The sequence below is a fragment of the Sinocyclocheilus grahami genome, unplaced genomic scaffold (assembly GCF_001515645.1).
Source record: "Sinocyclocheilus grahami isolate Dianchi unplaced genomic scaffold, SAMN03320097.WGS_v1.1 scaffold39.1, whole genome shotgun sequence".
NCBI classification, from domain to species: Eukaryota; Metazoa; Chordata; class Actinopteri; order Cypriniformes; family Cyprinidae; genus Sinocyclocheilus; species Sinocyclocheilus grahami.
Genome location: NW_015505218.1, coordinates 4,266,813 through 4,285,021, shown reverse-complemented (window position 1 = coordinate 4,285,021; position 18,209 = coordinate 4,266,813). Strand labels below are relative to the sequence as shown.

At 37.5% G+C, this 18,209-nt stretch overlaps 1 protein-coding gene across 1 annotated transcript in view; it reads left to right on the top strand.

The window, feature by feature from the left end:
• Positions 1 to 18,209, top strand: part of LOC107582007 (KH domain-containing, RNA-binding, signal transduction-associated protein 2-like) — a 29,275-nt gene that overhangs the window by 356 nt on the left and 10,710 nt on the right. The window contains exons 2-4 of the mRNA XM_016267697.1: positions 2,953 to 3,080; positions 3,249 to 3,374; positions 16,816 to 16,932. Of these exons, the coding sequence (XP_016123183.1) occupies positions 2,953 to 3,080; positions 3,249 to 3,374; positions 16,816 to 16,932 (371 nt within the window). The remainder of the gene's footprint in view (positions 1 to 2,952; positions 3,081 to 3,248; positions 3,375 to 16,815; positions 16,933 to 18,209) is intronic.

Here is an 18,209-nt window from a genome sequence, read left to right as displayed (position 1 = left end):
CGGGGGACAGGAGCCCTCCCTGGGCTGGACTCGGGGGACAGGAGCCCTCCCTAGGCTGGACTCGGGGGACAGGAGCCCTCCCTAGGCTGGACTCGGGGGACAGGAGCCCTCCCTAGGCTGGACTCGGGGGACAGGAGCCCTCCCTAGGCTGGACTCGGGGGACAGGAGCCCTCCCTAGGCTGGACTCGGGGGACAGGAGCCCTCCCTAGGCTGGACTCGGGGGACAGGAGCCCTCCCTGGGCTGGACTCGGGGGACAGGAGCCCTTCCTGGGCTGAACTGGGAAACAGGGTAGCGCTTCCGTGGTGCTGGCACTGGAGGGCGCTCTGGAGGAGCAGGCACAGCAAAGTGCCTTCGAGGAGCTGGGACTGGAGCGAGCTCTGGGGCTGGAGCCGACAAAAGCTCTGGGGCTGGAGCCGGCACTGGAGCGAGCTCTGGGGCTGGCACACTATCATCCTTGGGGCTTGCCACACTAACGTCAGGAGACGAGGAGACACTAGGAGGAACACAGGAGGTAAGTAATGCAGGAAGTATTCAAATGGAAGTAGTAGCAAAGTCACTGAGTCCTCTACGTGTATACGAGACCGGACCGTGAGGGTGTCTGAGGTGTGTGCTTTTATGCAGGCTGGTAACGAGGTGCTTGATTGGTGACAGGTGCAGGTGCTCAGAGCTCAGGTGAGAGGGATCGTTGTGATGATTGGGAGGTGACTGAGTCTGGCCGATCTGTCACACAAGCAGGGCTACAGTGTTTTATGCAAAGGCATAACAACAGATGTCTGAAAAAGAATCCAGGCCAGATTTTAAGCCTGGATCTTTCCTATTATGCTGCGATACTCATTCCACAGAGCCACTCACCCTTGAAATTGTTATATGTATCAACTAAAAGCCCATTTGTGGACTTTTTGGTCTGTTTCTCAACTCAATAAGTTCAGATCAGCAGCTCCTAAATAGCACCCAGAGACTTTTGTTAGTTAGCGTTGTCAGGCATGCATAGCATACTCAAGAGATGCTTTCATTGTGTTAAGGGGCATCCAAAATCAATGAAATCCGAAAACACAGAGGTCTGACATCGCTCTTGTTTTAAAATATATATATATATATGTTGAATTTGTTTGTTTTTGCAGTTTGTATTTTGCAAAAAGTCAAAGGAAAAACAGCAGCTGTGAATTCTGATCAAATCTTTTCTGTGCAAATAAAATAGCATTAGAAATTAACAGAACACAGAAGATTCTGTTCCCAGTGGATTACAATGAGACATTTGCAGCTTCTTAGAAGTATTTTTCATATTTCAAATGAACTTACATATATTCATAAGCAAGAGGACAAAGTGATTATACTTTCCTCACATTCCTATGTTACACTTTATGCAGAAACAAATATTTATTCAGGATGTATGTAGACACTCTCTGTAAAATAATGTTTAGCTTGCCTTATTGTTAGATCTCCCTTTGCAAATGTGTCTCATTTTCAGCCTGGTTTGGTTTCTTTCATACCTTTCAGCCAGAGGAAAGGGCAAGACGACAGGAAGAACAGCATCCCCAGTACAAAAAAAGGTTTAAAAAAAAAAAAACTAATCACGATCAGCTGACTTTTACATAGACCATGTCATTGCTTACTTTTTTGATAGAAATTTCACCTTTTCTTGCTGTTGTCATTTTGCAGATGCTTTGCCATTAGTTGCTTGCAGCCACCTGAGAGTAAGTGTCATGCTGAAGGGCACATGATGAAGCAAGACCACTGTAACTCTCCAGTTCATGCATCGCCTCAGTCGGCATCTGAACTCACAATCATAGGGCTGTTTAGTGCTAGAAAGATTTTCAAGCAAAAATAGGTTTGTTAGGTTTAAAGCAGTGGTTCTCACCCAGGGGCTAGTGGGCCCCATTTAGAATAATATATAATATATATATATAATAAAAGGCTAAAAATAAACATAAAAGCAAGATTTAAACTGAGATCATATTTCTTTGATTTTTTCCCCAATAACTACTGGTTTGAACTGACTTAATACATCCTCTAAAATCACCTTGAGACCAGCTGGATCAAAATAACTGCAGAAATAACTTTTATTATTATTTATTTCAGTGATTTTATACTCTGTTGTTACACATAATTCCAGCAGATTAAACCAGCAAATAATTGTTTTCTAGCTGTTTATTACAAAGCATTGATAATAAACAATAAGGGGTCTATTTAGAAAACAGAGGTGATCGTTAGAAAAGAACTATACAGAGAGAACATTTTATTTTAAATACATAAGGCGCCAAATAACTGCCGCAGATAACCTATGTTGTATTCAGAAAGACCACCACACTAAGCTATCATTAAAACAAACACGCTTTGGGTCTACAGGTCTTAAAATTTGAAACGACACTGGGATGAAATCCAAGCTGCTCCTTCCTACATACAGTATAGAAGTTAGAGAGAGACAATATGGTTTTCTGCAGGTCTAAGCAGCTGAGAGTCTCACCAGAGGAGAGGTGAAAAATAGCGGTCTCCCTTCACCTGCTGACTTCCCTTCCCTTCTTTTCCCGCGCCATGTTTTACACGAGTTGCACAGGTTCATAATTCTCAATTCTGCTGAGCATTAATTTAGCAGCGACAGAAGGGTATCCCTGGAGGAACCCAGGTGACAGCTTCATTTCAAGCCCCTTTAATGTTGTGTGGCTGCTAAGTCTCTGGCTCAATTCTCAAAAGCACCATAAAATTCCTGAAGCACAAAATATTACAGTTTTGCACAGCAGCTTTTCAATTTGTGTTTGTCATGCGAATAAGGGCTTAGCAGGCTTACGCCGACAAGTTACTTTCTACGTGGAGTATTTATTTAATTGCTGTTAATAAATGTGCCACCGGAAGCTGAAAATATCTTAAAGCATTTTGTTGCGTTTTTCCTTATATTCTGGGCTGGAATTTGTGACATTATTTGACCCGAGCTATTTTTTTTTTCTTTCATTCAGAGATTGAAAAGTTCGAAGGAGACGAGTTGAGAAAAGATGGCGAGGTGAAGAAATACTTGGATATCATCAGCAACAAAAACATCAAACTGTCAGAGCGCGTGCTGATCCCGGTGCAGCAGTATCCTAAGGTAAGGCAAGTTACTTTCTACGTGGAGTATTTATTTAATTGCTGTTAATAAATGTGCCACCGGAAGCTGAAAATATCTTAAAGCATTTTGTTGCGTTTTTCCTTATATTCTGGGCTGGAATTTGTGACATTATTTGACCCGAGCTATTTTTTTTTCTTTCATTCAGAGATTGAAAAGTTCGAAGGAGACGAGTTGAGAAAAGATGGCGAGGTGAAGAAATACTTGGATATCATCAGCAACAAAAACATCAAACTGTCAGAGCGCGTGCTGATCCCGGTGCAGCAGTATCCTAAGGTAAGGCCTCAGTGCTCCATACAACATACAGAGCGCTGATGACGTGCCGGCCAAATCATTGTTATAGTCATGTGGAGATCAGAGAGGATCAAACGCAATTCATCAGTTTTATGGGATTGCTGTGCTTGTGGTAATGACTTAATATGTTCTGTATCTGGCAGGAGCAAACTAGATGGTGTCAGACTCTGATTTGTGCTGCACTGCAGATCTGATGTTATTTACACCTTATATTTCTGTCCTAGCTGAAAAGGTTCCTGGCTCTCTCAGGGTAACAGGCATGCCACATCTGTTTCTACCTGTTCAAACATTATTCTGCCTCATTTCGTAATCAGGAAATTATTCTTGTTTTTTTCCCTCCTCTTTTTTTGCGTATTACCAGCTGGCCTCTCACACATCTGTTAGGAAATCTTAGCTTCTCAGCACCAATAGAGGCATAAAACCATTTTATTTATCAACATGTATCATGTTATTGTCTGTTGGTTGATTAATCTTTCTGTGGGGCTTCGACTTGGTAGCTCTCATATTTGTTATGTTGATCAGTTTCATTCACAGATAACTAAAGTCTTTAAAAGTGGCATAAAAACGAGAGATGTAGCGTACTTGGTGCTGGGTGCTTGCTTACGTTTAATTCCTGCTGATAGTTTGATTATAGTGATTCAGGAAACAATATCACACATCATGTTTTTGTCAGTAACGGTGCTTTATTTTAGAAGCATGTTCTGATGCAGAGTTTTCATTTCAGGTGACTGGTTATTTATTTCAGACTACTCTGTCGTTATCACGTTTTATTCAGCATTGTGCTGCTTTAAAATGATGCTTTGAAAATGAGTGGGGAAAAAAGCCCATGAGCATTACACAGACGGATCCATAAAGCTTCTGGGCTTCTCGTATGCTCCCTCATTTTTTACTGTTTCTGCTTTAGGAAATGAATCCCTGGAGTACTAAAATGTGCAGACTGTTTGATGGGTTTAGTAGATTTATGCTGTTGAAAAAGAGTACAAAGAACACGCCTTAGGTTTAGATTTTACATGTCTTGTTCGAGTTGTAACAATGGATTTTTGTTTTCCCAAATCCCTCTTTCCTCAGGATCTTGGCTGCTTTTGTAGTTAGGGTAATTTTATGGCAAAGGTCTCTTGTGATATTCCTGGAAAGTGACAAATATCTGTACAATGTCATTGGATTGAATAATATTAAATGTAGATTATGTAATTTTCAGAGATTTTATTTTATTTATTTTATTTTATTTCTTCTGCTCGTGCGAGCAAGACTGTAATTATATATATAAAAAAAATATATATATATATATATGTATATAGGCCGCAAATTGTCTGAGCTGATTTCCAGCTACAAGGAGAAAAAGACAAACAGATTATGCAGGAGGGAGATGCAGGGAACAGAGATTGGATGTTCTGCAAAAAGAGTTGGAGGTAAATAATTTTGCAGTAACTGTTATGCTGATGTTGTGGCTGGTCAAGCAGATGTTTGTGCTTGTTTCTGTAGGATATAATTGTTCATATATATATTAAAATACTGATATTCTGGTCTATAACTCCTCCCCGAACTCCCTCTGCCCTGTATCTTGGTCTCTCATTGGCTGTAGGTCATCGCCGATGTAGTTTTCAGTCAGAAATCATTGCACACAGCGTGATTGTGAATCGCCGACAGCTCCAGATATTTAGCATGCCAAATATTTTGAGGGCGTCGGTGACATGTCGGCGATTCCCTCAGATCGCGTCTTTGATAATTCACACTGCGTGATTGTCACTCGCGTGAACGAGCACCGATTTGCCTCTGATTTTGGGCATTTGTTGGCGATTTCGCAAAACCTGTCGGCGAGTGAAAAATCTGGCTAAAATCGTGCAGTGTGAACTCGGCATTATGTAGGACTGTGGGAATCTTGGCTTTTCTTTCTGTAACTGCAGACTGAAGCAGGTTTTGGTGTGAAGAGTCTGGGTGAGAAAGGATAAAAAAACAACTAATGATGCACATTATATTGGTACCATACTGATTATGATCATCGGTATTGGTTGAAATGTCTGTATTTGACTTTTCATACTTATTTCTCATAATTTTAGAATACCTTTGCAGTCATTTAATTTACTTAATTTAAGTTAATCATTAAAAGCATTAATAGTTGAAAAACTTATATTAAATATAATCTTGAGCAAGTCTCAGATTGAATATTTCTTACTGTTGTTGTGATGCTAAATTAAAGTGTAGCAGGTAATTAATACAAATGGCTTTTTTTTAGGGTTTTATTTTCCAATTTATTTAGACAAAATAGTATAGATTATTGTGTCAGCACTTGCAATATTGGTGAAAATATGTCCTGCTAAGAAAACATTTTACAGGTATCCATGCTATATTGTTTTACTTAGCATGGCACTTGATATAGAGTTAAATGTTTTGCTGCATGTATAAGCAATTTCGCTGGTGTAGACAAGGCCAAGCAATAAATAAGGGTCAAAGACGTTAAGATGTCCGCATCAAAAGAAATTTACAAAAGTGATTATATGTCAATAGAAAGCACATTAAATGTAAGTAAAGTGTCTACTCTTAAGGTTTCAAATAAGTTTTTGGAGAACAAAATGTTAAAATTTGGTTGAAATAATGTTACATTGTCATTCAGTGTAACACAATATTTATGTAAAAATTCAAACAACATGCTTATTCTGACGTGTACATATTAAAATATATAAAGGAATAAGGGAGCATATTAAATTTTATTGTTTTAAATTAGTAAAAATTCTTACTGACAAATGGGCAAAACCTAGGATAGTGGCAAATTCTAAAAATGTAAAATTACAACTAATTAGTATTTGGGGTGAAAGTAATTAGTCTTTTAATATGTCATAAATTGATTTTTGTTGTAAATATGCCTGACAAGAATGTTACACTGAATGACATTTTAGTGGGTGTCTTCTGTAAATCAGGGAAAAATTTATGATATTTATTTTTTTGCTCGGAGAAACAAAAACAAAATTGCAATTAAATTAAACAGAAAACTTTTTAATTTTGGGGGGGAAAAACAACAACAATTTAAAGCAGTATTACACTTATTGTTTTTATGCTTAAACTCTTTTTCGTCTTTGACCAATAAATAAATAAAAAAATAAAAATGTTAGTTTAACACATAGAAACCACTATACCCTAACATCAGTTGATAAATGAACTTGTGGACCAGAACAGATAATAGCTTACGGAGTCTAGACTTTATGTTATGCTTTCTGTTACAAATCCCCAGGATTTATCTATGTAAAGTTAATTAATCTGTGGGTGATGACAGCGCTGTCTCAGAGTTTTGTCTAATCATGCTTGATGAGACTGTTTCCAAGGAAGAGCATCTCGGCTGCAGCTCAGAATAACTGAGCTGGAGTCGATCTTGGTTTCTTTGATCCTCTCATTATAGGCTAACTTTAGTTTATGTATTTATAATGAAGAATAGGCCTTTGTGGACTTTGAATGGCAGTTTGTTATGTATCTTTTGACTAAAGACTTCTAATGTATATATTGACCTTGACAAGAATTCCTTGTTCTGAATCTTTATTCCTTGGCATTGTTTCAGACTGAGACTTTTAATGCATTGCCTCATTTCTTAGAATATCTTTGTTTTTCATGACAAGATAATAATTGCACATCACTGTTGTGCTATGCATGTGTTCATTATACATTCATGGTATGTTTATTTTTTCTTCAAATTATCACAGAGCACTTTCTTTATATGAAATGAAAAGTTAAATGCATTTACAGTTTCACTGACTGCAGGCTCTGTTTAAATGATTTTATTTAGTGAATATTAGGTTCAATGGCTCCTCTGTGCTGAATTGGCAAGGTTACAGAGATAGGGGAAGAACACTTCATTAATTTTAAGAATGCTGTTTCTTTTCGATGTTTTTGAGTTGCAGCCTATTAGTGTCACAATCCCCTTTATGAACTTATGAATTTATGACACAAATCAGAGGCACCCTAACAACTTGTACAACTTGGCTCTGTCAAGATTAAAGTATATATAGCTTTTTGTTTTATCACTTAATCACAGGATATACTCTTCACCACAATGGTAACCCCCAGAAAACTACAACATAAAGGAAACCCCTATAAATCCCAGCATAACAGAACATTTAACACTAACACATTAACACTCTCTCCCTGTATTAATCTTGTGCAAAAACACACAAAATAACACATAATTTTAACATTTATTCTCCTTATACAGTCTGACACAAAGCATTCTGTGGAAACCCCTATAAATCCCAGCATAACAGAACATTTAACACTAACACATTAACACTCTCTCCCTGTATTAATCTTGTAAAAACACACAAAATAACACATAATTTTAACATTTATTCTCCTTATACAGTCTGACACAAAGCATTCTGGGATTAAGAAATTTGCGGCAATCCAGTTCAGTTTAATGTATTTAGTTTGTTAAATTGCTCCTGGTCTCCCCTACATCTTGTTGGGAATCCAGTTTCTGCTACTGCATTGAACAAATGCTTAGTTGATGTGTTTTGGACAGTGTCCACCAAATGTAGAAGCACTGGATATTTTAATCCTTGTATTACCTCTGCAACTCTACTTCCTTAGATCTCGTTGCACAGATCTGTATATATTTCATTGTGACATCACAATACTGCACTGTGTTTTCATTTTTTCATCAGTTACTCTTATCTGTATGCAAATAAAGGGTTTGATTTACCATAACTTAAAGTGAAGCATAGTCAGTGGTTTGCAGTGAAATATAGTTCCTGCTGACACAGACCTCAGATGCCTGTGGGAACTGATAGAAATCAAGAGAGCGTCACACACATATAGACCAAAAGGAAGGCCAAGAGATGATTGGGGTACCTGCATCACCATCTAGTAAAGTCAAAGACATGGTCGCCATGGAAACCACTTTATTTAGATTTAAGAGATGGATTTGGGCGTTTCTGCACATAAGAGCATTGCTGCAAATTTGTTTTATGATGGTCTGTGGGTTTCTTCCCATAGGGGATGGTGTTATTTTGATCAACAGTATTCAAAAAAGGGACATGTGCATAAACTATTGGGATGTTTTGCTTTACACTGTAGTGTAATTCATTGTGTTTGCACAGGTTTACAAGGTAGCCAGAGCACCTTGGTGTCTGGTTTGTCAGAGGATTCTAATTAAGACTTAGCAAATGTCCTATGGGTACATCTGTTTGTGCAGAGACTCATTAGAGGCATAGTAGACGCTAAGCTTGTTTTGGTGCAGTGCACACTGATGAATCAAAATGTTGTGACGTATATGCTATCATTCACCTGATTCCATTGGGCTGAACATTAAATTGACAAACACATGTCCAGTAGCACATGCCAATGGTGCAAAAAAACTTGCATCATCAGCACATGGATCGAGGCGGTAGCTGCATTGCCCATATTTTCAGTCCATTTTCTGATTGTTATGCTGCACAAATTCAGACCCATGTCAAATCATGATATAAAGAAATCCTTGATGGTAGAAATTTTGTTGATCATAGTTCAACACCACGAATATCTTTTATAACTTTGATAATATATCAATAGTAAAATATCAATATCAATAATAGATAATATGAAGTGAATATAATAATTTTTGAAATATATATATTATATAATTATTAATTATTTCTCTTCAGATTTATATGAAGAATTTATAATTAATTTTTTATCATATCTCCTAATAATGATAGATATAATGGCATCTAATTTAGCATATATTTTTATAATAATGTATAATTGTTATTATTATTATTATTATTATTATTATATGTATGCTAAATTAGATATGACTCAGTGTTAAAAGATTTAAAAGGTTTCAAGGCTTTAACATTACAATTTTACATTACTAATCTAAATTGCTTATCATTTAAAGTGTTGTAAAGAAAGTCTGGCATGCAAGAAGTGAAAGCATGGAAACATATTTTTAAAGCATTATACTGCAAGAATTGCATTTGTGTTTAGCCAAAAAATCTTGAAGATATTCATAAAAACATTGTAGTGTAGTGCATTCAGAATTCACAATGCTGTTTTATTGTAGTAGTAGTATTAAGCACCCAGCTTTACCTAAACCTTTCATTAAAAACCATCAACAAGAAAAGATGCAAACAGATCTACCAGAAGGTTTGCCTTTGTAGTTCTGAAAACACAGCTAATCCGTTGAATAGTAACGCCGATGGTTGTTGTCCCCATAGATTGTGGCTTATCTGTCTCCAGTTATATGACCTTTACATGGAGGTGTAGGCAAGCTCTGCACACAAAGATAAACCATCTGTTGTCTTGTTAAAGAATTCCCTAGTCCTAAAGGCCGACCAACCTTGTAAAAGGTGTTTAACATAGATAAGATTCAGAATCGAACTGTACACAGTAGGGGAAAATATAAAGAAAACAAATCAACAATCGTGAGGAAGTTGTATCTTCTTAATAAATTAAAAGCCTGCTGAGGCACATTTTATTTGTTTTGAGGAAGGTTATTTATAAAATTGTAAACATGAGCTCAGATAATGTGGTTTTCTTGTGGTGCACAGTTGTTGGTTCAAGATTTGGAGAGACGGAAAGTCATGGAAAGAAACACTGAGCCTATGGGAATATGGATTCTTTCCTAATCGGTTTATAAGGCTTATCCCAGTATGTTTCAAATGACCAACACGCCATGGGATAACACACTCACTAAGCAGCCAGCAGAAAGACATTCATGTGTGATGTTGGTGCCATAATCTTTAGCAAACAAATATTTTTGCACTTGGAAAACTTGTAAATGTGTGACTTTCCAGTTTTTTGACCTTTCCAGGACAGCATTTCGTTTTAAGAGCTGACACCAAAGTAACATGGGAGATGTAGTCTGGGGAAGAGAGTGGATGCCTCTCATCTGTATGGGTAACAGTCTTTTAACCTGTCAGCCTCCTGACTCTGAGATGCTCTTAATGCGCTGTTTGTTTACCCTGCATCTGTGCTGTCAGCCCCAGAGTGTCAGCGCTCAATATGGGTTCTGTAATGCTGGGGATCCATCATCAACTTCTCCTCAGGCTGTTACCTTTTCTAGAGCTGCACTGAACACAATGTTCAGAATTTTGGAACATGCGTTTTTAGTTTGATAACATACATGTTTGTTATGGGTTATGCGCATCTCATTTTCTTATTTTACGCATTTCAACAATAAATATTCTTTAATATTCATATAAAAACAACAATAATAACATTATTATTATTGTTGTTTTTTAATTTTTTTTTACAATTAAAATGTATTATTATTTTAGTATTATAGATATCTATTAATGTCAATGTTAAGAGATGTTAAAGATTTCAAGGCTTTAACATTACAATTTTATATTAATGTCTTTTTATATTTTTGCTCAATTTGCAATATTGTAAAGAAAGTCAGGCATATATAAAGTCAAACAAATATATATATATATATATATATATATATATATACAGTGGGTACGGAAAGTATTCAGACCCCCTTAAATTTTTCACTCTTTGTTATATTGCAGCCATTTGCTAAAATCATTTAAGTAAAATTTTTTTCCTCATTAATGTACACACAGCACCCCATATTCACAGAAAAACACAGAATTGTTGACATTTTTGCAGATTTATTAAAAAAGAAAAACTGAAATATCACATGGTCCTAAGTATTCAGACCCTTTGCTCAGTATTTAGTAGAAGCCCCCTTTTGATCTAATACAGCCATGAGTCTTTTTGGGAAAGATGCAACAAGTTTTTCACACCTGGATTTGGGGATCCTCTGCCATTCCTCCTTGCAGATCCTCTCCAGTTCTGTCAGGTTGGATAGTAAACTTTGGTGGACAGCCATTTTTAGGTCTCTCCAGAGATGCTCAATTGGGTTTAAGTCAGGGCTCTGGCTGGGCCATTCAAGAACAGTCACAGAGTTGTTGTGAAGCCACTCCTTCGTTATTTTAGCTGTGTGCTTAGGGGCATTGTCTTGTTGGAAGGTAAACCTTCGGCCCAGTCTGAGGTCCTGAGCACTCTGGAGAAGGATTTCGTCCAGGATATCCCTGTACTTGGCCGCATTCATCTTTCTCTCGATTGCAACCAGTCGTCCTGTCCCTGCAGCTGAAAAACACCCCCACAGCATGATGCTGCCACCACCATGCTTCACTGTTGGGACTGTGTTGGACAGGTGATGAGCAGTGCCTGGTTTTCTCCACACATACCGCTTAGAATTAAGGCCAAAAAGTTCTATCTTGGTCTCATCAGACCAGAGAATCTTATTTCTCACCATCTTGGAGTCCTCCATGCAGGCTTTCATGTGTCTTGCACTGATGAGAGGCTTCCGTCGGGCCACTCTGCCATAAAGCCCCGACTGGTGGAGGGCTGCAGTTATGTTATTTTAACATAAATAAATTGTACTCCAAACATTTGAACAGTTAGTGTATGTATTATAAATATTTAAATATAATTATTAGTCATTATCTGAAAGCCCTTTGGCTTATTTTGATGTTAAAGCTATAATAATATATGGTGAATGCTGGCCAGTATCAAAGCTCTCCCTCTTTGTCCTAGCTCATTAGCCTCCACTAACTGCCAGCACTGGCCCTTTGACACCTGCCTCTATTTAACACCATAGTGCGCTGCCACTGTTTAAACCATTCTCTGCTAATACCCATGTCTATTGACTGCAGCCAGGCCATTTCTCCTGGTCATTATTACATCTCTCACAATCCTAGTTCCCAGCAATAATCCTGCTATCAGCCTGTGCTTGGCCTCGCTAGCAGCACAGCTGGCTACACTGGCAGTAGACATCTAACCCATGTGGATCTTATCTGGTTTCACAGCTTATGGCAAGGGTGCTATGTTTCAACCTCCAACTCAAACAGAGGCAAACAGCCTAACTCCACTAATGGTTATGGTATGTGTTCTCTTCGCCAACTTTGGCTGGCAGCACATTCTGTTGTAAAGCCTGAGGAGTTTTGTGCCATTTTTGCTGAAACAGCCTTGAGGATATTTAGAAGTTTATTGGCCCTAGACATTATAGTCATTTATACAGCATAAAATGCAGTGGAGCTGTTGTAACTATTTCTGCAGAGTCTATAATTCCAGGTTTAATTGGCACAGTCTGGAGCCCAAATGTGTAAATAACACAAGTTAGCATGTGTCTTGTGCTTAATATCTCTTTAGCTTTAGATGTATAGAGCATATTCAGTCATGATAAATTGGCAGCAGATTGAAATTGTGCTTGTGTCCCTCAAGATCTCTTGTTCCAATTTCTTGATGATGTGATAAGATGCACCAAAAATAGATTAGTATGTAGCTCTTTCACGAAGGATAAGAATATGCACCTTTAATAATGCAGAATGAAAAACAAAATAGTCAAAGACTTAGAAAAGTATAGAGGAGCACTTTGCTACAAACCTGTTGAGAATGGGAAAGCAGAAGAGAATTGCTCTAGAACAGCACTTTTAGTGCACCACGAAATGAAATTCAGAATTAAGTACAGAATGCATTAAAGACTGAGTATGAGACATATTTTAAACTCTTAAGACTCTTTCTGAGGAGGTTTAAATTAACAAGTAAAGCTGGTCTTAGAGCAGGAATTCTCAACCTTATTTGGTCTTTGGCCCATTTTTAAGTGCCTAAATTCTTGAAATTACTCGTCAAAGAATTACGCTAGACACTTGATGATCATGTAGGGAATGATTTCCAGCAAAAACAGAAGGTCTGTGATACCTGGAGAGAGCTATCCAGTGACATTCATGTCTATGGCAACTAGGGCTGGGCAATAAAATATATTATATCAAGATTGCAATAAAATTATTAACAGCCTATGACAAAGCAGAAATAAATGTGACAACAGCCAGTCAGTGCAAGTCGCTTATAAGTCTGCATGCTCTATGTATCTTTGTTTAAATGAGTGACGTAGTTTCGTCTACTACACAACCTCAAATGCATGTGACACTCACAGTGTTTTCAGCGTCTGCCATCTCAGTATATGAGGACACGAGCACATGAACATCTCCAGAGCTGCTCTGAGAGTCAATTTCATTTGAGAAAAACTACCGTCAAATACACAATGAAATACAAAGATTTGATACAAGCTGCCAAAAAAGTTCTGTTTAACTTGAAGAAATTATGACAGAAATATATTAATATTGTATACTAAAATGCACTTCTCAAAGTAATAATAATACTACATATTATAATACTAATCTGTACTTCTGTTGTGCAGCATCTTATTTCACAAAAAATAAAAATGCAATGTTTTGTATTTATATTTATGTTTTCATTTGATTACATTTTAAAAGACTGATTCGATTGTTATAATTTTATTTATTAATTTCATTAGACACCATTTTTGATGGCAAATTTGTATTCAGTCATAAAACACAGAATCCAGAAAAAAATACAATGGAAAACTAAGAATTTAGGGAAAATAAAATGGATTTCATGGGGCCCTAATTAAAAGGTAGCTTACTCGGTGGAGTTTGTGAACAAACAAATTATGTTTACAGTCATTCGCAAGGTCTGACAAACATGTGGAAAGTATTTCCATTTCCATTAATGGTAAACAAATATTGTGATAAATAAAGATATTGTATGACATGGGAAAAAAATATTGTGATAATATTTTTGGCCATATTGCGCAGTCCTAATGGCAACTGATGTAGACAACATCTACTGTACAACACTGCCCCACAAAGGCATGTGTAACTATGTAACAACAATGGTACTGAGAAAAATGTGCCTAGTAACCCAACATACCAAATTTCACCTTTGCTTTTGCAGAGCAACAAAATATTAGTGATTATATTTGTTTATAAATAAATAAATACAATTTTGTAGAGTACACAGTTATGTTTGCATGGCCCTCAATGGATAAAGATGTTTTGTTTTGTTTTGTCTGCTGATTGTGTAGTTACAGCATATTGGACGAATCAACAGAAATGACTCCAATAGAATGACTGTCATTATGTGATGATAGTAAAATGTGTCTGTGATTGTGCCAATAAAATGTGTCTGGTGATTGTGCCAATATGAAACTGATCAAGAGCTTAGTGGTCTGAGTGACTTGAATGATTTCTGAATTAATTTTTGACAGAGAAATCAATGTAATGTACATGAGAATGCACCAAGCGCAGGTGAAGGTTCCTGTCAACGGGACTCATGTGTGAAAAGTAATTTGTTCAGCCAGCCACACACATACTCTGAACTCCCTGCAGGCTCCAAAAATAAGTGATTCTGCATGACAGCACAGTGAATAGCCATCCGAGCTTCTTTAGTTATCAATAAACACTACAGCTTGTGCTTTCCCGGGATTTTCGCAGTGTTTTCTGACGTACACACTGATCCAGGCTCTAGAAGTGTGAGTTAGTGATCTAGTCTCCAACAGCACACCATGCGCACTTTCTTAGAAGTCCCATTTGCTCATAATAAGGTAATGCGGTTTGACACTTATGCCTCCGGTTGTCAGGTTTATCATCCTCAGCCTGTCAGTGCTGCATAATGCCCATCATTCTGTGGCCTGCCTCTGCTGGGGACTGCGAGGGACAGCTTGCATCACTTCAAACCTCATCCAGCACTGAACTGTGCCCCCTAATAAAGCCTAAATTGCCCACCTTGGAGCAGGAGAGTGGCTCCAGACATTCATTAGCTTAATGAAAACAGGCCACTCCACTGCAGCCGCCCAGTGAGCATCTTCACACTGTAGCTGAGGCAACCATCTGCTCCGAGGCACCCAGCCAGCTGCAGAGTATTCCTGTCATACACTCCCCGTCAGAGGGGATGCAAAAGGCACACCTCCAGCTCAACTGCTCCGAGAGAGTTGGTCATGACGCTTTGGCGCAGTGCTGCAGTGTTGCTAAATATACTGCCCTACCCACACCTCACCCTTTCACCTGAAACTGTTTGCATTTGCTTTGTGGCTCCGGCTAAATTCGGTGACGGTTCTTCTGCGTTTCATCAGCTAGAGTTCCGTACAGCTGCATCTACAGCCTGACTGGGAAGAGCATGTGTTGAGGAGATTCCAGCCATGTGCTAGGCAGGGTATGTCAACATGTGTTATAGCCAACTGTTTCATTCTGGCCACCACATATCAGCTAACCGTTGCAAACATTTGAAGGACAAATTCACTTCCCTTAGTAATGTCTGGCTCACTGGGCTGGACATATACAAATACTGTAGTAAATGGCCTTATCGCTAAAATTATGCAACATCAGACTGTACAAATGTGTGCTTTATTTACATTACAGTTGGAATGTCACGGATGGTGGACTAGTCAAACACAACCAATATTTATGTATTTATTTATTTATTTGGGCCTCCTAGTCTTAAGACTGTTTTTTAAGAGTAAAGTTTAAGAGTTAAGTTTTTTCCCCCTGCTTGCACAGTAAAATTCGTATTACAGTAAAAAAATTTGTTTTACATTTCACACAGTAAAACTCTCACAGAGAAGAAGTCGTTTAAATTCATATCCATTTTTTTTATGTCTTTTGCCATTACCACTGTGTTGACAGTGATACGATGTGTCAAGTTAAAACATGTGAAAAATTGTGAAAGTGTGTGTGTGTGTGTGTGTGAGATGTGTTCTCAACATCCAAAAGGTCACTTTCTTATTCTGTTTTATTGTCCTGTGTAAAGATATACAAAATGTTTTTAAAAGGTTTCTCAAAAACATATTACATCTAAAGTGAATTTAGAGAGGCTGCTTTGCTAAGGGGATTGTAGTAATGCATCAGATAAAGTGATGAACACTGAACATGAGCTGACAGTGATGAAGTGTTATAAAGGGAATCTGATGCACTGTTTTCTTACAATGGCAGCATTTATTGACTATTTAAGATTTGTTGTTATCATGGACATTAAACAAACCTCTGCAGCCCAAATCTGATTGCAAAGTGTAAGAGTAACCAACGGAGAGAGGGGGTGAAAAAATGGTGAAGTCCGAGTGTTCTCAATGACCGCTGATCTGCTGTGTGACTGAAATGTTAGTTGCTGCCCCAAGGCAGTTGCTGGATAGCTCATCATCTGAGTAGTATTACTTGAATCCCCATTGGAAATAAACTCATTATGTTATGCCTCATTCAAGCATGGACTTCTGGATCATTTTGAACATCCCTTTTGGCATTTGGTACATGTTATAATATCTCTGAAAGCAGCGGAGCCCAACCACTGACCCCAAACATCGATTAGACACATGAGTGGCTGCAGTGCCCTGCAGAAACAGGTGTAGACTTTCACATCTGTTTTGATCGCTTCTGAAAAACTTGAACCAAAAAATGTTTGAGGACTGCCACAGATTTCATTTTGAACCAACAAAATAATTTTTCATTCTCTCACTGTAACTGTTTTTGTGCTTGATGAGAAAAACCAACCTACTTTTTAATGTTTTTTTTTTGACTGTGAAGTAACTGAGGCAACTGTCTAGGAAGCAGGCAGTGTGAGAGACCAACCGTATTGCTTTTTCTCTCCTCTATTACAGTTTAATTTTGTTGGGAAACTGCTGGGGCCCAGGGGCAATTCCATGAAAAGATTACAAGAGGAAACGGGAGCAAAGATGTCCATCCTCGGCAAGGGTTCAATGAGGGATAAAGGCAAGGTAAGATGACTGGCAACAACTTCTTTTTTTATTCTCCTATGTACTGTATAAATGCAATATATTCCATAAATGCTTCGAGTATTATTATTAAGATTGACATTGATTTGTTTGTAACCATAAATGCCATTATATTAAATAAAATATCTCAACTGACTCCTCATGACCAAAGCAAACTACCTGCATTTGTTTAGACCTGTATTAAACCATTTGTTGATTTTTGTCAATGAGAAAGTGTAATAGTATTGTAATTCTATGGAAGTCTATTTCTGCCACGGAAAAAAAATAACTTTTGGTATGACATAAAAAGTTAAAATTATGAAATACAAAGTAATATATAAGGTAATATATAATCTAAAATGTCAAAATTATGACATGCTTAGTCATAATTATGATATTAGAAAGTCTTAATTATGACATAAAATGTTGACTTATAATTTTGACTTTTTATTTCACAATTGAAATTTTTTATCTCACGATTTAAACTATTTATCTCATAATTATGACTTGGCATTCATAATTTGAAAAACGTTTTATGTTATAATTATGTTGAAATCCGAGTGTGTGATTTTTGACTGGAGCGAGGAGTGGATTTTTAGAAAGTCAAAAAATTAGCACAATTAATGCCAACAGTTCATACTATAACTGCATTTCATCAAGAATTCACGCATTAAACATCATTAACTGGCTTGTCAGATATGTGGATCACTCAAATCAGAAAGAAGGTGAAGGTTAATGACGGCGATGGACGAGTGTGGGAGGTTATATCTCAGGCATGTTTGTTTGTAGCATGTGGATACTCAGTAATGATTGGGTGAATTCATGTTTTAAACAGTTTATTGTACAGGTAGTTAATCTCCGCTCTAAACTAAAGTGCGCTACATTGCTGCACGCGCCCACACAACACACAAGTTCGCACATAACGTACAGATCGCGCACACATAGAAACATTCAGGAGTGCAGAAAATTATTATCAACGCTGTCCTGTGGTTTATCAGCTTAAAAAAGGAAAAGTTACAGCATATTCTTTCTGTTTCTGAAGTAACTACAACCCTCAGCTTCGCCAAAGTAGAGAGACGCTGCACACACAAGTGAGTTAAACAGTCATTTAATATAAACTTGGGCTAATTGTAGTGTTCCAATAAACCACGTTAAAACTATTCTTCTAGTACTGTGGATTAAATTTTCGTTTAATATATGTTCTGAACAGAACTTTGTGGTATAGCTACATTGCTGCACGCGCCCACACAACACACAAGTTCGCACATAACATACAGATC